This window comes from Balaenoptera physalus (assembly GCF_965194825.1).
Source record: "Balaenoptera physalus genome assembly, chromosome: 5".
NCBI classification, from domain to species: domain Eukaryota; kingdom Metazoa; phylum Chordata; class Mammalia; order Artiodactyla; family Balaenopteridae; genus Balaenoptera; species Balaenoptera physalus.
In genome coordinates, this window is record NC_138884.1 from 49781136 (window position 1) to 49805538 (window position 24403).

The window sequence follows — 24403 nt, forward strand, 5'->3', positions numbered from 1 at the left end:
ATAGTGTATATATGTCCATGCCACTCTCTCACTTTGTCCCAGACTACCCTTCCCGCTCCCCATATCCTCAAGTCCATTCTCTAATAGGTCTGCATCTTTTGAATTGGAAGTCTTAACCCTGTAAAACCTCTATTAATATTACAGAATTTAATATTGTAGGAAGGCAAATGATCTTAGCATTTAGATCTCAGCTAAAATGTCACCTGCTCAAAGAGGTCTTCTCTGAACAGTCATTCCAAAATATCCACCCAGGCACTTTCACAGGTAACACCCTATTTTAATTAACTACACAGTATTTTACATTATTTAATAATTCCCTTGTTATTTAAAATGTATTTATGTATGGGTGGATGTATGTATTTCTTCCTTCATTAAAATGTAAGCTTCATGAGAAGAGGGATATTGTCTACTTTCAATGCTGCTGTATCTTCAGCATGCAAAACATCATCTGACCTAGAGAGGAAATGCAACAATTCATGTTGCATTATGATTGTATCATTGTCAAGTTATCTGGCTTGCTGCATACTTGTGTTTTGTTACAGTGCTTTCTTTGTGTAGGAAATCAATGCATGTTAAAATAGCTATCAAAACAACAACAACAATTTCTACTTAATGTAATTTAGAAGTAGAAAGGCTGTTATATTAATTTTAACTATTGCAAAGTAAATTAGATTTTAATTGGATTACTACTTTGTCTCCAGTCGATCTGACAGAGGCATGGTGAAAATGAATACTTAGAATTGAAGCACTTTGCTTCTTAATCATAAAGCCAAGTCAAAAGTTTTAAGATAGAGAAAGAAATCAATGACATTTGAGTAGCTTGGGGCAGGAGCCAGGAAAACTCATTGTATGATATTGTGTGAGAACAACTATGAAATCAATAGAACTTCTGAGATTAAAAATATTAGACTATTAAATCCAAAAGTTTAGTCACTAATATTTTCCCTTGAGATTATTTTGCTAAGCAAGAAGAGTAGTTGTTTGCCAAGGAAAGACAAAATTAAATTAAAAATATTCACACACACATTATCAAAGAAATTTGGATATGAAACAAAAATGTTTTAAAATTGTGCCTATGCTCATACTCCCTTCAGGTTCTTAGTTCCAGGTTGTCTTAGCACATCTAGAATAACATGTGTAGAGCCCACCAGATATATCTTTAACACTTTGAGTGAATTAACTCAAACTCAAACATAAAAAGGTTTATTTTTATATCAAAAAAGTAATATCCTTGCAATGTAGAAATTCTAGAGAAAAAAACAGTATAAAGAATATTTAAAGTTTTAACTGTATATAGTGTTAGTATTTTTTTTTTTTTTTTTTTTTTTTGGGTGTGTTGGGTCTTCGTTTCTGTGCGAGGGCTTTCTCCAGTTGTGGCAAGTGGGGGCCACTCTTCATCGCGGTGTGCGGGCCTCTCACTATTGCGGCCTCTCCCGTTGCGGAGCACAGGCTCTAGACGCCCAGGCTCAGTAGTTGTGGCTCAGGGGCCCAGTTGCTCTGCGGCATGTGTGATCCTCCCAGACCAGGGCTCGAACCCATGTCCCCTGCATTAGCAGGCAGATTCTCAACCACTGCGCCACCAGGGAAGCCCCAGTGTTAGTATTTTTGTGAAACTTTTTCTTTGCGTATTATTTTCATTTTAAATTTAATTTCTGAGTAGATAAAACATTCATTTACTTTCAAAATCAAAACTGTATTAAATGTTTACATTGAAAGTCTTACTTCCCATCCATCCTTATTCTCCACTCCACACACACACTCTCCCTATAAATAACTACTTTTCCTAACTGAAATATAGTTGATTTACAATATTATATTAGTTTCAGGTGTATAGCATGGTGATTCAATATTTTTATAGATTATACTCCATTTAAAGTTATTATAAATATTGACTATATTTCCTGTGCTGTACAATATATCTTCATAGCTTATTTATTTTATACATAGTAGTTGGTACCACTTAGTCCCCTACCCCTGGGCTGCTCCTCTCCCCTGCCCTGTCCCCACTGATAGCCACTAATTTGTTCTCTGTATCTATGAGTCTGCTTCTGTTTTGTTATATTCATTCATGTGTTTTATTTTTTGGATTCCACATATAAGTGATAACATGCAGTATTTGTCTTTCTCTGTCTCATTTATTTCACTAAGCATTACCCTCCAGGTCCATCCACGTTGTTGCAAATGGCAAAATTTCATTCTTTTCTATGGCTGAGTAGTACTCCATTGTGTGTGTGTGTCTGTGTATATATGCAACATCTTTTTTATCCATTCATCTGCTGATGGGCACTTAGGTTGCTTCCATATCTTGGCTATTTAAATAATGCTGCTGTGAACACTGGGGTGCATATATACAGATAACTAATTTGATTAGTGTCATGTATATTCTTCCCATGATTTTTTATGTGAATAAAGCCAAATACATATATATGTTCTTGTTATTATTTCTTTATTATTTAAAATATAGCATACTGAATGTTTATTTCTAAATCGAGCTATCCTTCTTTCTCTTTATAATACATCCCATAGAGAACTATTAATATATGTATTCTCATATATATTCTTTAATAGATATAGCTTATTTTATTTTTTGTGGCTGCATAATATTCCATTACCCAGATATATCATCATTTATTTAACTAATTTTTCATTGATGGACACTTGAGTTGTTTCAAATCCTGTTATTACAAACAATGCTGTTTGTAAAACAAGTGACCTTGCAAATAAGCCATTTCTTATGTGTGTGGGTGTGATAAATAGTACCAGTGTGCCCTCTGTATAAATTTTACCATTTTGCCCTCCTACCACCAGTGGATGAGAGTAACGTTTTCCTTAGCAACAGACTATGTTGTCAAACTTCTGTAATTTTGCAAAAGCATATTATCTTTACAGAAATAAATATCACACTGTATTTACAATTTCAGCACTGTATTTTAAGGATTACATAGAACATAATTAATTGTAGGTCAAAGAAGTAGAAGCATGCCAATAAAAATAGGTGTCCAATAAGCCAAAGGAGATTTTTCATTTTAAAGTTCAAAATGTAAAAAGCAGCTGTGTGATTAAGTCCTACTTTGCCTTTTTCCTGTTAATGACTTTTTTCCTCTTAGTTGTACTTCTCAGTTTTAGATTCAAATATATGGAAAGTTATTAAACCAACTATAAAATAATTTTACTTGGTTGTTAAAAAATTAGCATGATCACTTAATTCAGCATCCCAGATTATTTTGGTATTATAAATTTAGCTATTATACCGTTTCTTCCAAGGTTAAACGTAGGTCTTTTCCACTTTACTTTTTAAACACACAAAGGGTTTATTAGTTGATTAAGATAAAGGGTTAAATGAAAGTTTTAATTATTAACAACTTTCTGGTCCATTTATAATGGCTTATTGGACCTTTCTCTTTAGGGTTCCAGATTTTCCCATAATAAACATTATATAGCTATCGCTGTTTTTGCTCTTTATATTTCTTTCATAATGAGACATAAACTCAAAAACATGTTTTTTTCTTTTCTCTTCTCCTCCCATAGACTTTGCTTCAAACCTTTGGCATTTATCACCCTCTGAGCAGCTGACATTTATTTTTCTAATTGAGAAATAATAATAAATGTGGTAAAATAGCATATACTGTTGGACATGAAATAAAAGGTCAAGGTCCTAGTAACCAGTTGAGAGGGGTTAGCTGTTGAACTCAGTCATTTCTGAATAAGGATTCTTACTTAACCTTGCCACAGATATTCTGTCCTGAAATCCCAGGACATGAAGTGACACTGGTTTAATCAGTTCCTCCTATTGAGAGCAGAGGGTTGGATGAGGAGGGATTTTCTTTAGCTACCACCTATTTGAATGTCTTGCACACTGTGGATTCTCCCGTCAAATCACTGGCTAATTAAAATTTAGGCACCACTTACCTGCACTTGAGAATTAGCAGTGGACTCCTTTCAAAATGTCAGCTGTTTATAAGCTGCTCCCTAGGGGTCATTAGAAAGCTTATTTCAAAGTCTTTATATATATTTGTTTCCTTTGGCTGCTGTAACAAATTACCACAAATTTGTTGGCTTAAAACAACAGAGATTTATTCTCTCACAGTTCTGGAGTCCAGGAAGTCCAAACTCAAGGTGTAGGCAGGGCCAAACTCCCTTCAGAGGCTCTAGGATGGAAGTTTCCAGCTTCTGGTGACAGCATTTCTTGGTTTGTGACTGTGTCATTCCAATCTTTGTCTCCCTTTTTTCGTCACCCTCTCCTCTGTGTGTGCAACAGATCTCCCTGTGTCGAGCTCTTGTAAAGGCACTTGGCATTGTACTTAAGGTCCACACAGATAATTCAGGATAATTCTCTGTTAGGATCCTTAACTTAATCATATCTGCAGAGACCGTTTTCCCAATAGAATAACATTCCCAGGTTCCAGGGATTAGGACCTGATATCTTCTAGTGGCCAATATTCAGAGTATTGTACTATATTTAGATATGTTCTCGAACTATCTTCCACAGTCCTTACCGCAAGGCAGTATAACTTTGAGACTCCAAAATGCTTCTATTCAACCCTGCCTTCTACTGTCATTTTTCTTTGCTTTAAAAATATGTTTGTATATTTTTCCTTAGTACACAGTAATACATGCTCATTATTTTAACTTTTTAAAAAAATAAGAAAAACTTAGCAAAATAAAAATTATTTATGACCTGCCTATCTGAAGATAATCTATACTAACATTCCATTTTTTCTAAGCATTTTGGCATTCTCAATACATAGTACATACTAAATATATGTTTAATGAATAAACAGGTAAGTGAATGAACGAATAAATCACACTGGAGCTTTCTATCATATAAAAAAAACTAGCTAAGGAAGTGGAGCTTGGATTTACAGAAGGTCAAATTGCATCTCTGCACTTCACCAGCTGCATGCCACTCAACTTATTTATGCTTCAATCTTCCTTCTGTAAAACGGACAGTGGTAATTGTACCTCCACACATGGTATTCTAGAAGATTAAAATGTACATCAGAGTGCTGGCACACAGTAAGTCTCAGCAGATGGTTAGCTGTAATGATTCAAGATGGAAAAGGGGGATTTCACTCTGAAGGGAAGAATTTGGAGTAGAAATTGTTGGGGAATAGAGTTTGTGTCACAGTCGGAGTTTTTTTCTTCCCATTACAATCTTTCAAAAATGGCATGGGACACCTTAAGAAAGGTTGTGAGATAGGTGTTGTGGGAAAATTCTGGATGCCTGTGGTATCGCAAAGGGATTCATGTATTAGAAAAGCGTGAAAAAAGTAATTTCTAAGGTCTCTACCAATTTTGAGAGTGTAATTATAGAATTTTGGTTTTAGAATAATGTCTTCCTTTTTCCACATTTTCAGTCTGTTTTTTCCCCTGTAGTCAAGGAATTTCTCCATTGTCCAATTAATTAAAAACATGTAGCTAGGACGGTAATGTCTGTGTTTCCAGGGAGAATGTTCATTTAGAAGGACCCCATCAGAGAAGAAATTCAAGAACTACCTCTGGTCTGTCCAGAGGGGGAGTTCACATGGGGCAAGGGATCCTTGTGTCTGAAAAGAAAGATTTAAAAGCTTTTAAATAAATTACATCAAAACACTGCACATATTTTTTTTTCTATCACAATTATTGCTATCCTGTTAGCCTCCTAGGATCTGAACATATGTAATAATGTTATGCAAATGCTGTTTTAAAATTAGAGTGAACCCAGAATGACAATGCTTCTCAAGTTCTTAATTTGCAGTTTAGAATATAAAGCATCAAGATGAGACATCTGTATAGAGAATTTATTTCTATTTATTCAGTAATTATAAAACAGTTATGCTATTATGTTTATCATTGTTAATTTAAATAATAGTTTGGAAATATTACATGTATTACTTGCTCTGATGTGTTTCATTAGCTAAAAAAATAGTACATTTTACAGAGTGTACACTTCATTAATATTATGCCATTTTTTTTAATTAATTAATTAATTTATTTATTTATTTTTGGCTCTGTTGGGTCTTCGTTTCTGTGCGAGGGCTTTCTCAAGTTGCGGCAAGCAAGGGCCACTCTTCATCGCGGTGTGCGGGCCTCTCACTATCGTGGCCTCTCTTGTTGCGGAGCACAGGCTCCAGACGCGCAGGCTCAGTAATTGTGGCTCACGGGCCCAGTTGCTCCGCGGCATGTGGGATCTTCCCAGACCAGGGCTCGAACCCGCATCTCCTGCATTGGCAGGCAGATTCTCAACCACTGCGCCACCAGGGAAGCCCGCCATTTTTTCCTATAACTCATAACACTGCTTAGGTCAGTGTTCCCCAAGCAGTTTGCACTGCAGAATTATTTTCATAGATCCTAAATTTGAACCAATTTGCAAGTCTCCCCTTCTATTATCTCCCTAGAAGCACCCCAGAAATCAGTATAACTATTTCGGGGGCTAAGAAGAAACTCGATAACTATTTATAAACATTCTTCAAAATGCTTTAAGTAACAGTAATTGATTAGAAATAAGAACATGAATTGGGTTAATAATTAATACAAATAAGTATTTGGAATCTACTGTGCCAGTCTCTTTGCTAGGTGTTTCCTGAGCTTTATTTCCCTCATGTATAAAATGAGAGACACGACACAGAGTCACGAGGCAAATGAATGATACTGTATAAGTAGAATACACATTTGCTTAGCAAAGTAATATATGGTCAAGAAATGTTAGCAATCATCATTATCAATATCATTTTGCTTTGCTGTTTGTTATTATGATTGCTAATTAGAGGTTTATTTGTTTTAATCTAGTCTTACAGACATGATAGTAAAAACTGACTTCAAATTTTCTAATTTGTTTACTTCCTTGTTCACTCAACTAGATGATAATACTAGCAGATGTATTTTGAACCTTTACTAGAATCATCCCATTATTTGGGGATTAGCAAAATATGGACCCAAAATATCTTGCAAACTTCTGGGATATAAGAAAGACTTTTTAAAATATTAAAAGCAACTAAAAATACTATGTACCCGGCATTTTTCTACAAACTACACATATATTAGTTCACAGTTATGAAGTAGGTTCTATTTTTATCCCATTTTAAGGATGAACATGAAGACTAGAAAGGATAAATATCCTGCCTGAAGTCACTTGGTTAATCGGTGGGAGAGTGGGTATCTGAACCTAGGCAGTTTGACTCCAGAATAAATTTACTTAACCACTGACTTCATTGTCATTGGTAGATTGGGATATGGCTGGAGCACTTGTGGATAAAATTGTATGTCCTTTATAAGCATACAGCATCCTGTTTCCTTTTCATAAAAGGGGCTTATCTATAATAGGTTGGGTTTTTTGGGTTTTTTGGTTTTCTTTTTTTTTTTTTTTTTTCAATTTTCTGCCTACCCTGAGTGATTCTCAGATCCAGGAGTACAAGGACATTATTGGACTTTCTAACTGTTACATTCTCTGTGCCTAAGACAGGGCCTGGCACATGCTGGGTGTTATTTAATAACTATTTATTGAATGAATTAATGAAGTTACTTGCTACAAAGAAGAAAATCACACCGATCTACACTATTAAAACCTAATCTATTTTACTCTAATAAACATTGTTGAGAAATATTTATTTCACCTTGATATCATTTTCAAACCTCTGTCTGGTCACATTAAAAATACACATATATTGTCAAGCTGAGACTTTGCCTTGTTCCTTGTGATGCTCATGACCATTGTTCATGCTGGAAAAAATATCTCATCATTGTGCTTATGAAACTAACAAAGCTACTTCATATGCATACATTTTTCCAATCCAAATCCCAGAGAATAAGATCACCATGCTTACTTTCAACAGCATCTAGTCTTACCCCAATATCTTGCGGTTTTGGCTCAATGATCGGATATTAACTAAGAGAGGAGCTGCTTTTCTAATAGCAATTTTAGCTGAAAGCAAAATACTAGTATGGTTCTGAATTATGTTTCTTTTGCCAACTCTTAGTTGTCAACTGTAAAAAGAATTTGGCATATTATTCCATTTTGAAGTTTTAAAGATGCTTATAAAAGGGATATTCCCTATAGGGGAGAAAAATAAGTGTAATTCCATTCTGAATGTGCTGATTAACTATTGCCATATAATTATTGCCATATGTAGTGAACTCCTGTCAAAAAGAGTACATCCCCTTTCTTGTACTTGAGCCTCTTCTCTCTGACCATCCAAAATTTGCAGTGAGGTATATTGAACATCATGGGTTAATATGCCCTTTCTTAAAAAACTCAAGAATATTTGCACCCTGGATATTTTGTCACTAAAGATCCCCAGCAAGAAATTGATGGCTCTATCTCAAAAGGTGTAATTGAAGAATGTGTGGTAAAGAAATTATTTACAATTTCTTGGAAAGGTTACTGGAAACCAAAAGGATAGTGAAAAAGCTCTGGGGCTAAAAACAGGGAGGAACCCATTACCACTCTGGTCTACTGGAACCTGCAGAAGCCTGAAGGTCTAGGAGTTGTGGACTAAGATAGTCAATGCAACTAAGGTCAAATTGCTGCCTAGCATGGAGGGAGAGTTATCTTGGCTTGACTCTGGTGACTTTCTGACTTCCTGCTGTGGCCTCGAAACCAACCTGAAGCCAGAGGTCAAGAGAGCCTGGTTTATGCAATTTGTAGAGATTAGTTTCCTAGGGTACAGAATAGAGTGATGGATGGATAGAAGATCTCAAGGGCAAATAGAGAATACCCAGCATAACTACTAACAGAAAAATTAAAGAATTGAGTTTGGACTCAAGAGCATGGGCCTCATGGAGCTTGAATCTTCCTAATTTCCCATTTCTAACAAGAGGCATCACCTTTCTTTCAGATATACAGAAGAGAAAAACTGAAGTCATCTTGACTCTTCCTTCTTCCTTCCCTGAGTTAAAGATATGACCAGTTTCTTTCATATTTCCTCAAAATAGATCTCTAATAATTCATCTCTAATGCAAATTTATGCCATTTCTACTGCTGACACCTTTATGTCTTGACTTTGCTCTCATGTCAAATTAATTGCTTTGTGGTAACAAACTCCTAAGAGGTGATATTTTTAAATCTCCTGCTTTGCTCAAGAACCTATTCTGGTTCTCAGCTGTCATGGACATCAAGTGCAACGTCCTCTGCCTAGGGTTCGACTTCCCACAGCATGTCCTCAACATCACCAAGAAGCCTTACTTCCTAATTATTCCTCCACATGAATCTTCTCCTTAGTGTAACGTGCTCTGCACATATGGTTCTAATTACTGTTTTGCTGATACTACGTCCTCCATTTGGGAAGATTACCCCTAGCTCACTAAATCTTAAAACCTTAACCTCCTTTAAAAACCATTTCCTTCATATTATCTTTCTAACTAATCAGACTGCCCTTATGGTACTCTCTTCTTAAACTTTTATTATATATATATATATATTTTTTTTTCAACCTACTTTGACACTCACTTGTTCAATAGTTATATACAGTGTTATTCTTCTATTGAGAGTAGAGTTTATTTCTTTCAAATACCTCACATCACCTGAGATAGTTCTAGAAATATTATCTGACATATGGTAGTGTCTCAATACATTATGTTTTAATCAGATGAGGTACTTGAATTATATTTGTTTATTAGTTGTTTGTTTGGTTAGTTAGTTTAGGGTGACTCTGGAAGAATTAACCAAACCCAAACAAACAGTGCATATGTTTTGACTACTAATTTCTCTTGTAGGTATTGTCCTAAAGAATAAGTTAAGGAGAAGTGCAAAGGTTTAACTTCATGGATGTTCATGGAAATGTTATATGTAATAACAGTTACAAAAAATCATAAACACTTTACAATAATAAAGGATGTGATAGTATGCATATTTGAGCAAGTAATGTACTATGCTATTCAGCTTTTTTAAATGATGTAGATTATTAAATTGACATAATAACAATATATGACTTAAGTTTTGAAGCAGATAATAAATATTTTGACTACTATTTTTGTAAAAATAACTGTGTATGTTAATACACACATATACATAAATACATACAAATATGGATAAGTGGGGGCTTCCCTGGTGGCGCAGTGGTTGAGAATCTGCCTGCTAATGCAGGGGACATGGGTTCGAGCCCTGGTCTGGGAAGATCCCACATGCCACGGAGCAACTGGGCCCGTGAGCCACAGCTACTGAGCCGGCGCGCCTGGAGCCTGTGCTCCGCAACAAGAGAGGCCGCGATAGTGAGAGGCCCGCGCACCGCGATGAAGAGTGGCCCCCGCTTGCCGCAACTGGAGAAAGCCCTCGCACAGAAACGAAGACCCAACACAGTCAAAAATAAATTAATTAATTAATTAAAAAAATATATGAATAGGTGTATATGGTGTTAATATTGGTTATCTATGGTGATGGGTAAATTATAGATTTTTGTTTGTTTGTTTATGTGCATTTTCTGACAACGTATACACTGCAAAATACTTAGAAGATAGCTATCACAATTAACACCCTTCTCTTAGTTATAGATATTAACTGCTTTGTTTCTATACAAGGTGATCAAGTTAGTTGTTTAAGTTAAATAACTTTATTTTACTTACTGAATGACTTAATGAACTAACCACAGAAAGGGTTTGGCAATTGCAGTATACCCTGCCCTAAACATTGCCTACTGACAAGTAAACTATTATTTTTACATCACAATTTGTTTGGAAAACTGTCAAAATATAAATATAATGTCAAATTTGAAAATGAAAATGAAAATTTCAGCCAGAAGTAGCTATTTCTCATCTACAAAAAAGACAATAAAGGATAGCATTACTCTGTCTTTTAATTATCAAGTGAAGTTGATTGGGATTTCATAGAGGGGAATAGTTTATGTAGAAGAGTGGCTTGAATTCAACTTATAGGACATATGTACAGTTTAAGATCCTAAATAGAGCCTGAAGACATAGAATTAAATATGAGTCATACGTGTATACATACATACATGCATGCAGAAATGAATGTTGTGTCTATCTAGAAGGTTAGATGGTATGTTCTAAAACTGAGCTAAATCACACATTTAATTATTTCACAAAAGCATTTCAGGAAGTAAAATAAACTAGTAATTGAAACAACTGATTTTATTACTCTGTATAAACCTCTCTATAAATGGTCTTAATTATAATGAATATTTTCAAAGTCTTAGTAATCTTTAACTTATTAAAAAAAATACCAGTAAGTAGAATGGAATCCATAGGCAAGAGAACACTAGATATGATGAGAAGTAGGAAATTTTACTTCCTGGAGGAGGAAACAAAGGCAGTACTTCCAACACCTCACCTTGTAAGGTGCAGACAGATGGGGAGGTACCCTTTTAACGTCTAATTCCTTAGGTTTTAGTTAGGGAGTGCTATGCTTTATCACTCTAAGCCCAGAAGGAGGGACAAATATAATGACGATAATATTCTCTGCCAAACCAGGCAGAATGAAAGCTGTGTAAAATATTATTTGAGCTAAATATTGCTTCAAGCTGGGAAAATGGACAATATAATACAGTGGACAAGAGTATAGGCTTTTGAATCCAGCGTGCTTGGTTTTGAATACTAGGTTTACTGTACTAACAGTACTCATTCACTCAGCAATACCTTTTTTTTAAACATTAACCTTATGCCAGGTGAAGTGCTAGGCTTTGGCAGTAGCTTAGGGTAAAAAACATGCATTATATTTGCTCTTTTATAGTTTAATGATAGAGATAAACATTAATTAAATAATCTTACAAATAACATAATTGCATACACTGGTAAATCAGTCTAAGGAAAATTCAGGAAGCTATGCAAGTATATTTTAGATGTAGTCAATCTGAAAAATTGGTATAAAACAACCAGAGAAAGAATGTAGTCCTAAGGTAAATGAGAGCATGATGCCATTTATAGAAGGGCAATTGACTAGATCATAGACAGCATTGAAAGTGTAAGAGTGGAAAAATTAGTTTAGAGATGTAGGTGGAGCCAGACCTCCCAGAGCTTTATTCTAAGACAAAGGAAAGCCATTGGAGATTTTTAAGCAGGAAAGTTGCAAGATCAAATTTCTGTTTCTAAAGATCACTCTGACCACCTTAAGGAAAAAGAATGGATTAAAAGATGTTCCAGTATTGAGGGGAATTTAATGAATGGGTATTTGAAACATTCCAGATAAGGAGACAACAGTCTCTTGGACTAGGGCGTGGTGGTAGTAAAGATACAGTAGAATAGAGATAATGACTGCTAAGTTTCTGGCTTTTGCAACTGATTGCAAGATGGTGCTGAGTTAGGGAATACATAAATAGGACCTGAATTAATTGCATTTTAATTTGACTAAGTTTAGTTTAAGATGCTTTTGAGATATCCAAATGGAAATGCCAAATAAGCTCTTGGATATAGAGGTCTGGAGGTCCGAGAGTCCTGGGTTTGAAATATTAATCTGATATTCTTTGCTTTATGGTTTAATAAAGTCACAGTCATGGATGAGATAGCTTGGAGAAAGAATGTATAAAGTCAGAAGAGAAGGAATCATTGAATAAATCTCTGAAAAACTCCAATTTTTTTTTACTTTTTAAAATTTATTTATATTTATTTATTTATTTATTTTTTGGCTGTGTTGGGTCTTCGTTTCTGTGCGAGGGCTTTCCTCTAGTTGCGGCAAGCGGGGGCCACTCTTCATTGCGGTGCGCGGGCCTCTCACTATGGCAGCCTCTCTTGTTGAGGAGCACAGGCTCCAGACGCGCAGGCTCAGTAGTTGGGGCTCACGGGCCCAGTTGCTCCGTGGCATGTGGGATCTTCCCAGACCAGGGCTCGAACCCGTGTGCCCTGCATTGGCAGGCAGATTCTCAACTGCTGCGCCACCAGGGAAGCCCCAAAACTCCAATATTTAAAGGCCAATTAGAGCCAGCAAAAGTGACTCAACCAACAGAAAAGTAAGAGGAAAACCTGGAAAAAACCGAGACACCAAGGAAAGAAGGCACTTCAAGAAAGAGTAGTTAATAGTGCTGGATGCTCCTGAGAAGCCATGTTCATTGAGGACTGAAAATTGTCCAGCAAACAGCTTGTGAGAGTCATGTAATTGGAATTATGAGTGCACAAACCAAGCTGCAGTGGATCTATATGAGGAAATATATTCAGTGTAGACAACTCTTTGCTAGGGAAGGAAAAAAAAAAATGAAACGAGAACTGGAGTGGGAGGTGGAGTCAAAGTAACTTTTTAAATAGGATCGACTTTTAAATATGTATCTGTGCTGATGAAAATGATGCACTAAAGAGAAGAAAATCCAACTGAAAAGAGAGGGGATAATCAAGAGAAGGCTATGGCAGAATTGGCTAAGTTACTGAATGTCTCTGCCTTGGTTTTCAGAGCTGTAAAATGGGGAAAAATAATACCTACCTTATAAGATTATTCTAACAAATAATATTATGTTGGTTGAATGCTCAGTAAAAATTTTTAGCACACAGAATACATTTAATAAATTGGTGCATAAAATGAACTCAGCATCTAACAGTGTTTTGTATATATTAGGTGTTCAACAAATATTCGTTAAATGTTGAATGAATATGATGCTGTTACATGATTTTGGACTAGATGGGAATATAAATGAGTCTGATGCATATTACTGTATCCTGGGTTACAGATGCACCTTGGATATTCACTGATGATGATGATATTCAGTATTTGCCATCTGATATTGGTGTTTGGGGCATTTGTGTTCACAGGGTACTATTTTTCTGCCTGGAAATAAAGTCCTTGAACATCCCTGCAATGAAGAGAGCCCAGGGAAATTCCTTTTTGAAGTAGTTCCAGGTAAGATATTTTTCTGCTTTGATTCAGCTATTGCCATTCCATGTTGGTAAAGGTGAAGACAGCTCAGACAGCCTTTATTTTTCTTGAGTCATGGCTAAGAACAATTTGATGAGGCAAGGGTCAACGTTGGTTAGTATTTACACAGATAATGATTCCAGGTTTGTACACTGGTACGAATGAACACATGTACACACTTACACGTGGCCACGTGACTATTGGATTTCCATTTGTCCATGAGACTCCAGAGCTGACCAGAAGTCATGACACAGCACTTGTTAGGGACTATTGGAGACAAAGGTGATTTTACAGTGCTCTTGTGGTATGAAATTTGACCAGGTGTTCCAGGTAGAATGCCATGTCCAGCTGATTCACTGTCATATTTTCTTACAAAACTGTCTTTAAGGAGTCTTTGCTATAAAAACAAAACAAAACAAAAACCCTCCTTCGATGACTGACCAAGGATTGCAGTTCTGTACCTCATCTTCATTCACAACCAACCACTTCCACATGTTTGGCTGGTAGCATTGAAGATGTCTCTGCCAAGTCATCAGATCCTGCAGTTACATTTCTTCAACATCTGTTCATTTTTTTTAGTCATCTGCATCCACCCCTCTCAGAATACCTGATCTCCACTTAAGTCTTTGACTCACCCAGCAACACTCTTTTCAAGGCTGTGATCTACTTCTTTGATCAGTTCATTAGCCCTTCTTTAACACTTGGTGTAAGAAAAAGGGAGTTAGAAACGTGGTTTTCATGGCTTTGGCTCTGACTGACCCAGTTAACGTGATATTAACATTGATTTAATCACAGCCTAGGGTGAGTGTGATTATTTGGGTGACTAATATGTAATGCATATCAACAATGCCAGTACAAAGGCAGTCAATAAAACATTTTCCCCAGATTTGTAAGTGCTAAGAATCTAAAATGTGAAAGCATATTTTTTCCCCTCAATGAAAACAGCTGTAGCTCTGGGTTCATCTGGCTCACAATGGAATCCATGACTAAATGTTAATTAATGCAGCTGAAGTGCAGAAAGCTTAGTCGGATGCATTGTGTTGTTTCCCCCCAGGGAGAACATATTGTAGGAAACCTGAATCTTGTTTGCTCTATTAAAATCTTTTTATACTTACTTCTTAGTGGAATACCCTATATGGAACCAAATTCCAGATGTTGCAAAGTCTTTGAAGTATCAGTAGAGGAAATTTCTTTCACTGTTTATTCTCAGACATTAGACCTGTGGGCTTTGAAATGAGCATGGTATTAAACTGACAGCTTTGATTCTGTATCTTCAATAACACTAAAGGTCTACTTTCCCATGCAGTCTACTAAATGTGTAGAGATTTCACTTTTTGGGGAAGATGTTCTGATATACTGTAGGTAGATATTGTCAAGACTGTTCTCAGAAGAGCTGTGTCTTCAAGCCCATGAAATCACAAAACCTCCCCTCCAAGGTTGCAGTTCTTGGGTATGTGTTTCGAGTGCAATGCATATGATATAATGGCTTTTAATGAGCAAAGCTTAAGGGGTTTATGACCTTGTGCTGTAGAATCTGAAGATTGCCATTCCAAAAAGAATTTTTTTTTCTCAAGGAAGTTCAGGTTGGCTGCAATAATTATGGAAATAAACATATCAATACTATGCCCATAGCTCATTTGAAAAGATGCTTTCTGAATCATTAATACAATATGTAGTAGCTTCTAAATTAGGTTTTATAATTCTGAATCATCTTATGGAGTGACAAGAGAACTGTGCCAAATGCTTCTTTAAAGAGAGAATTGGAAAAACACAATGGCTGCTTTGAGAATCCAGTGTTTGTGCCATGAATCTTGGTCATCAGGGTTTTTGGTGTGTCCCTAACATTAGGATGGAATTTCCAGGCAAATGTTTCTGTATTTGTATGAGGATGTGGGGATTGGTATCACATGATTTTAACCAATTTTTGCAAAATCAAGATTACTTAGGGCTTTTTGCACCAGAAACTCTGGTCGGAAAGGCTGGGGCAAGGCATCTGCATGCAGCACCCTGTGAGCAAGTGAAGCTAAACTAAGCACAATGGAAAATAGGACTTTTCATTCCTGGCCCTGCTTCACCTGTATACATGGGTGAACCCGTGTTGTGCAGCAGAACTAGAAAGAAACACTCATCCTTCCGGAAGCACCAGCCATGTGGGTGACAGGGTCTTGGTGCTCTGGCCTGGTGTCAGGCCTGAGCCTCTGAAGTGGGAGAGCCGAGTTCAGGACATTGGACCACCAGAGACATCCCGGCCCCGTGTAATATCAATCAGCGAGACCTCTCACAGAGATCACCATCTCAACGCTAAGACCCAGCTCCACCCAACAGCCAGCAAGCTCCAGTGCTGGATGCCCCATGCCAAACGACTAGCAAGACAGGAACACAACCCCACCCATTAGCAGAGAGGCTGCCTAAAATCATAATAAGTTCATAGACACCCCAAAACACACCACCCGAGGCAGCCCTGCCCACCATAAAGACAAGATCCAGCCCTTCCCACCAGAACACAGGCAACAGTCCCCTCCACCAGGAAGCCTACACAAGCCACTGAAACAACCTCACCCACTGGGGGCAGACACCAAACAATGGGAACTACAAACATGCAGCCTGCAAAAAGGAGACCCCAAACACAGTAAGTTAAACAAAATGAGAAGACAGAGAAATATGCAGCAGATGAAGGAGCGAGGTAAAAACCCACCAGACCAAACACATGAAGAGGAAATAGGCAGTCTACCTGAAAAAGAATTCAGAGTAATGATAGTAAAGATGATCCAAAATCTTGGAAATAGAATGGAGAAAATACAAAAAATGTTTAACAAAGACCTAGAAGAACTAAAGAGCAAACATAAAATGATGAACACAATAAATGAAATTAAAAATTCTCTAGAAGGAATCAATAGCAGAATAATTGAGGAAGAAGAATGAATAAGTGACTTGGAAGATAAAATAGTGGAAATAACTACCACAGAGCAGAATAAAGAAAAAAGAATGAAAAGAATTGAGTACAGTCTCAGAGACTTCTGGAAGAACATTAAATGCACCAACATTCGAATTATAGGGGTCCCAGAAGAAGAAGAGAAAAAGAAAGGATCTGAGAAAATATTTGAAGAGATTATAGTTCAAAACTTACCTAGGGCTTCACTAATGGCACAGTGGTTGAGAATCTGCCTGCCAATGCAGGGGACACGGGTTCAAGCCCTGGTCTGGGAAGATCCCACATGCCGTGGAGCAACTGGGTCCGTGAGCCACAACTACTGAGCCTGCGCATCTGGACCCTGTGCTCCGCAACAAGAGAAGCCGCAATAATGAGAGGACTGCGCACCGCGATGAAGGGTGGCCCCCACTTGCCACAACTGGAGAAAGCCCTCGCACAGAAATGAAGACCCAACACAGCCATAAATAAATAAATAAATAAATTTTTTAAAAAACAACTTACCTAACGTGGGAAAGGAAGTAGTCAACCAAGTCCAGGACATGCAGAGTCCCATACAGGTTAAATCCAAGGAGAAGCATGCCAAGAAACATATTAATCAAACTATGAAAAATTAAATACAAAGAAAAACTATTAAAAGCAGCAAGGGAAAAGCAACAAATAACATACAAGGGAATCTCCATAAGGTTAACAGCTGATCTTTCAGCAAAAACTCTGCAAGACAGAAGGGAGTGGCAGGACATATTTAAAGTGATGAAAGGGAAAAACCTACAACCAAGATTACTCTACCCAGCAAGGATCTCATTCAGATTCGACAGAGAAATTAAAACCTTTACAGACAAGCAAAAGCTAAGAGAATTCAGCACCACCAAACCAGCTTTACAACAAATGCTAAAGGAACTTCTCTAGGCAGGAAACACAAGAGAAGGAAAGGACCTATAAAAACAAACCCAAAACAATTAGAAAATGGTAATAGGAACATACATATTGATAATTACCTTAAATGTAAATGGATTAAGTGCTCCAACGAAAAGACATAGACTGGCTGATGGATACAAAAACAAGACCTGTATATATGCTGTCTACAAGAGACCAGCTTCAGACCTAGGGACACATACAGACTGAAAGTGAGGGCATGGAAAAAGATATTCCATGCAAATGGAAATCAAAAGAAAGCTGGAGTAGCAATTCTCATATCAGACAAAATAGACTTTAAAATAAAGACTATTACAAGACACAAAGAAGGACACTACATAATGATCAAGGCAAGGCATCAATCCAAGAAGAAGATATAACAATTGTAAATATTTATGCACCCAACATAGGAGCATCTCAATACATAAGGCAAATGCTAACATCCGTAAAAGGGGAAATAGACAATAGCACAATCATAGTAGGGGACTTTAACACCCCACTTTCACCAATGGACAGATCATCCAAAATGAAAATAAATAAGGAAACACGAGCTTTAAATGACACATTAGACAAGATGGACTTAATTTATATTTATAGGACATTCCATCCAAAAACAACAGAATACACTTTCTTCTCAAGTGCTCATGGAACATTCTCCAGGATAGATCATATGTTGGGTCACAAATCAAGCCTTGGTAAATTTAAAAAAATTGAAATCGTATCAAGTATCTTTTCTGACCACAACGCGATGAGACTAGATATCAATTACAGGAAAAAAAACTGTAAAAAATACAAACATACGGAGGCTAAACAATACTATATAACCAAGAGATCACTGAAGAAATCAAAGAGGAGATCAAAAAACGCCTAGAAAAAAATGACAATGAAAACACAATGACCCAAAACCTATGGGATGCAGCAAAAGCAGTTCTAAGAGGGGAGTTTATAGCAATATAATCCTACCTTAAGAAACAAGAAACATCTCAAATAAACAACCTAACCTTGCACCTAAAGCAATTAGAGAAAGAAGAACAAAAAAATCCAAAGTTAGCAAAAGGAAAGGAATCATAAATATCAGATCAGAAATAAATGAAAAAGAAAAGAAGGAAACAATAGCAAAGATCAATAAAACTAAAAGCTGGTTCTTTGAGAAGATAAACAAAATTGATAAACCATTAGCCAGACTCATCAAGAAAAAAAGGGAGAAGACTCAAATCAACAGAATTAGAAATGAAAGTGGAGAAGTAACAACTGACACTGCAGAAATACAAAGGATCATGAGAGATTACTACAAGCAACTATATGCCAATAAAATGGACAACGTGGAAGAATGGACAAATTCTTAGAAAAGCACAACCTTCCAAGACGGAACCAGGAAGAAATAGAAAATATATACAACCAATCATAAGCACTGAAATTGGAGCTGTCATTAAAAATCTTCCAACAAACAAAAGCCCAGGACCAGATGGCTTCACAAACGAATTCTATCAAACATTTAGAGAAGAACTAACACCTATCCTTCCCAAACTCATCCAATATATAGCAGAGGGAGGAACACTCCCAAACTCATTCTAGGAGGCCACCATCACCCTGATACCAAAGCCAGAAAAGATGTCACAAAAAAAGAAAACTACAGGGCAATATCATTGATGAACATAGATGCAAAAATCCTCAACAAAATACTAGCAAACAGAATCCAACAGTACACTAAAAGGATCATACACCATGATTAAGTGGGGTTTATCCCAGGAATGCAAGGATTCTTCAATATATTCAAATCAATCAATGTGATATACCATGTTAACAAATTGAAGGAGAAAAACCATATGATCATCTCAATAGATGCAGAAAAAGCTTTTGACAAAATTCAACACCCATTTATGATAAAAACTTACAGAAAGTAGGCATAGTGGGAACCTACCTCAACATAATAAAGGACATATATGACAAACCCACAGCAAACATCATTCTCAGTGGTGAAAAACTGAAACTATTTCCTCTAAGATTCGGAACAAGACAAGGTTGCGCACTCTCACAGATATTATTCAACATAGATTTTGAAGTTTTAGCCACAACAATCAGAAAAGAAAAAGAAATAAAAGGGTCCAAATTGGAAAACAAGACGTAAAACTGTCACTCTTTGCAGATGACATGATACTATACATAGAGAATCCTAAAGATGCTACCAGAAAACTACTAGAGCTAATCAGTGAATTTGGTAAAGTAGCAGGATACAAAATTAATGCACAGAAATCTCTTGCATTCCTATACACTAACAATGGAAAATCTGAAAGACAAATTAAGGAAACACTCCCTTTTATCATTGCAACGAAGAGAATAAAATATCTAGGAATAAACCTACTTAAGGAGACCTGTATGCAGAAAACTATAAGACACTGATGAAAGAAATTAAAGATGATACAAACAGATGGAGAGATATACCATGCTCTTGGATTGGAAGAATCAAAATTGTGAAAGTGACTATACTACCTAAAGCAATCTACAGATTCAACACAATCCCTATCAAACTACCACAGGCATTTTTCATAGAACTAGAACAAAAGATTTCACAATTTGTATGGAAACACAAAAGACCCCGAATAGCCAAAGCAATCTTGAGAAAGAAAAACGGAGTGGGAGGAATCAGGCTCCCTGACTTCAGACTATACTACAAAGCTGCAGTAATCAAGACAGTATGGTACTGTCACAAAAATAGAAATAGATCAATGGAACAGGATAGAAAGCCCAGAGATAAACCCACGCACATATGGTCACCTCATCTTTGATAAAGGAGGCAAAGATATACAGTGGAGAAAAGACAGTCTCTTCAATAAATGGTGCTGGGAAAACTGGACAGCTACATGTAAAAGAGTGAAATTAGAACACTCCCTAACTCCATACACAAAAATAAACTCAAAATGGATTAAAGACCTAAATGTAAGGCTAGATACTATAAAACTCTTAGAGGAAACCATAGGCAGAACACTCTATGACGTAAATCACAGCAAGATCCTCCTAGAGAAATGGAAATAAAAACAAAAATAAACAAATTGGACCCAATGAAACTTAAAATCTTCTGCATAGCAAAGGAAACCATAAACAAGACAAAAGGACAACCCTGAGAATGGGAGAAAATATTTGCAAACAAAGCAGCTGACAAACAATTAATCTAAAAATATACAAGTAGCACAAGCTACTCAATATCAGGAAAAAAAAAAAAAAAAAAAACAACCAAATCCAAAAATGGGCAGAAGACTTAAATAGACATTTCTCCAAAGAGGATATACAGATTGCCAACAAACACATGAAAGGATGCTCAACATCACTAATCATTAGAGAAATGCAAATCAAAACTACAATGAGGTATCACCTCACACTGGTCAAAATGGCCATCATCAAAAAATCAACAAACAATAAATGCTGGAGAAGGTGTGGAGAAAAGGGAACCCTCTTGCACTGTTGGTGGGAATGTAAATTGATACAGCCACTATGGAAAACAGTATGGAGTTTCCTTAAAAAACTAAAAATAGAAATACCATACGACCTAGCAATCCCACTACTGGGCTCATACCCTGAGAAAACCATAATTCAAAAAGATACATGTCCCACAATGTTCATTGCAGCACTATTTGCACTAGCCAGGACATGGAAGCAGCCTAAGTGTCCATTGACAGATGAATGGATAAAGGAGATGTGGCATATATATACAATGAAGTAGTACTCAGCAAGAAAAATAAACGAAATTGAGTTATTTGTAGTGAGGTGGATGGACCTAGAGTCTGTCATACAGAGTGAAGTAAGTCAGAAAGAGAAAAACAAATACCGTATGCTAACGCATATATATGGAATCTTAAAAAAAAAATGGTTCTGATGAACCTAGGGGCAGGGCAGGAATAAAGACACAGATATAGAGAATGCACTTGAGGACATCAGGAAGGGGAAGGGGAAGCTGGGATGAAGTGAGAGAGTAGCACTGACCTATATACACTACTAAATGTAAAATAGATAGCTAGTGGGAAACAGTTCCATCTCACAGGGGCATCAGCTCAGTGCTTTGTGACCACCTAGAGGGGTGAGATAGGCAGGGTGGGAGGGAGACGCAAGAGGGAGGGGGTATGTGGATATATGTATACATATAGCTGATTCACTTTGTTATACAGCAGAAACCAACACAACATTGTAAAGCAATTACACTCCAATAAAGATGTTAAAAAAAAAAAAAGATTACTTAGGGATAGCATGACACTTGATTTATCTTTGCAAATGAGAATGACAAGATAATATTTTCTAATTATTCCAATTGTGTGATAGTTTGACATAGAGAATCTGGAAAGTCCAAGAATGTTTTCACTTGTCAGAAAATGCAGGAAACAGGAAGGATTGGAGAAATGTGGTCAATGCCTTGTATAGAACCTTCTGCGGGACTGCCTGTCTGCAGATCCTTGTAACACATACTTATTCTACACTGACTTTCTCTGTGGAATTCTGTCGATCACAACTTCTGAAATCTCATCCTGCAAATGATACTTAACATATGCAACACGATTCTGTCTTTATGGACAAATATCTCAAGCCCAACTACCCAAGGTATAATCAGTGAAAAACGATGAATAGGATTAAATTATTTAATCATATCTGCCTATAATGATTTCTAGCAAAAATGGCAAATACCTTCAGAAAGCTCTTTACCAAATATCCTAGCACTATATACATACACACACATTTGTGTATGAGTGTGTAGACTTGTGTGTGTATATATATATATATAACAAAATATATAATGTATATTTATATACACATTATATGTATATATCTTTAGCAACTATATATCTTTATAATTTTTCCATGTATGCTACTTTGTTTTGTTCCATTTTTGGTTTTGCTTTAGTCTGAAATGTCCTATGAAATTAAGTAATAATCATGTGTAAATTTGAAAGAAAACTCAAAATTTTCCAATAGAATTGAGAGTTTCAGGTCTTTGTATAGTACTTAATTACATTTGTTTTTGTATAACATTTCTCTGCAGATTTTAGGCTTTTGTAAAAATCTATCTGAAAAAAATTACCATAATTTAGGGTTAATTTCTTATAGAGTACTATCCCATGAAAGGAATTGTCTCTCTGAATAATGTCATGATTTATAGCATTTCACTCCAATTTTTTCCTATTTATCTGCTTGTTATTCAAAAAGGAGATGTGATCCAAATTGGCAAATTTGCAGACTTTGCTGTCAGACATGCCAAATTTTAGACTGGAGTGAGCTTTTATGGCCAAGTACTAAGCTTTGGGGAAATGTGGTTGAGGGAGAAATGTTGGCAGACCTTTAATGCATAGTCCTCGAAGAGGGAAAATGCAGTCGGTTTCTTTGCTTCTCAAAATGTTTTCTGTGCATGTTTCCCTTGTGATGTTAAAATAAAATAGAGTAATTAATGGAATGCTGATGTCTTAGCTTTCTTAGAAGAATAGCCTGCCAGAGAGAGAAGAAGTAGTGATTCAGAGACAGAGACAGGTAAAAAGAGATGAGGAAGTATGTACTTCATATAGTTAAGAACCACGTCTATCTTCTCATTACTATATCCGTAACACCTAGTACAGTATAATGCAAGGTGCCGAGTACTTATTGAAGTGTATATATTTACCAGGTTTATGGAGGAAAGTCAACCATATGAAATGGGTTTATTGTTGGCAGTAACTACTCCCGACTTGGCTATGTTGCAGGCTTATTCCCTCCTGTGTAGGATCCTTCCGCCTCATGGTACAGCAAAGATCTTTCTGCTGCTCTAGTGGTTCAAGTGGAGGGAAACTCCTCACATCCTCTTTCTTACTCCTCTGCCTTCCTCTCTGGTAATGATACCAAGAGAAAGATGGAAGGAGGTAGAGATCTTCCTGCAGAGAAGCTACCGCTGGGGTGTAGCGTCTTAACACTGACTGGTTATTACACACCTCTTCAAATGCTGACTCTCTCATGAGGTGCCTTTGCAGATTTTATAATGCCCCTAGAATTGGAAATGCATGTCATGTGATAGGAGTCTCTACCTTGGGCATGGTCCTGGTAGATGGGATACTAACAAAATGGCTCAAAGGCCAGCTGCTTGCTTTGTGCTTATTCAGCTATCTGGAAACTCATGGACCCTGGTTTGCCAAGTAGGGGATATACAGGCTGATTCACTGTCACTGCCCCCCTCAACCCTGCTGTCTTGCCCCCTTATCCATGAAGCATGAGCTTCACACCCAGCAGTTCAGTGGTTTCACACATCATGTGAGTCTGCAACTTGGAGAAGGGCTAGGTGACAGTTCGGGCTTCAAAATTGCTGAGCAACTCTCTTGTGCTCACCTGACTTGTTCTGATGGTTCAGAGAATTTTCTTCTTTCTCCTCAAAAAATAGTGTTTATCTTGAAAACTGTTATATCCAAGTGGCACTTCCTCTTTTCTAGTCTTCCTCTTGTAATCGTCAGGAGCAGAGGGATGGCATTTGGGTTCCTTCTCTGAAATGTGTTTTCTCCATAAGCCCTATAGAGAAGAGGCCAGGCACAACCTTCATTTGTTTTTTTTTTTTTAAACTTAGAGTGTGAGTAACTTTCCTCTTCAGATTCAGATCTTAGCAATTTCAGGATAATGGAAAAATGACTTTTTATCTATATCTATCTATAATCTTAGATTGGATTCCAGGGAAACACACTCTGATGGAGAGTTATGTCAGAACATTTACTGGGGAGTGCTCTCTGGAGATACTTCATCTCTAAGGAATTGAGGAAAGCAGGATCAGACAGAAGGAGAAGCTGCCCCCAAACACC

General features: G+C 36.7%; 1 protein-coding gene and 1 long non-coding RNA gene across 2 annotated transcripts in view; one reads left to right on the forward strand and one right to left on the reverse strand.

Moving 5' to 3' along the window:
- LOC309661547 overlaps positions 1–24403 on the reverse strand; it is a 544407-nt gene that overhangs the window by 465273 nt on the left and 54731 nt on the right. Inside the window, exon 2 of the long non-coding RNA XR_014264066.1 lies at positions 1392–5546. This is a non-coding gene — a long non-coding RNA (uncharacterized lncRNA). The remainder of the gene's footprint in view (positions 1–1391; positions 5547–24403) is intronic.
- Positions 1–24403, forward strand: part of ARHGAP24 (Rho GTPase activating protein 24) — a 510476-nt gene that overhangs the window by 211080 nt on the left and 274993 nt on the right. Inside the window, exon 3 of the mRNA XM_082463237.1 lies at positions 13663–13750. Within this exon, the coding sequence (XP_082319363.1) occupies positions 13663–13750 (88 nt within the window). The remainder of the gene's footprint in view (positions 1–13662; positions 13751–24403) is intronic.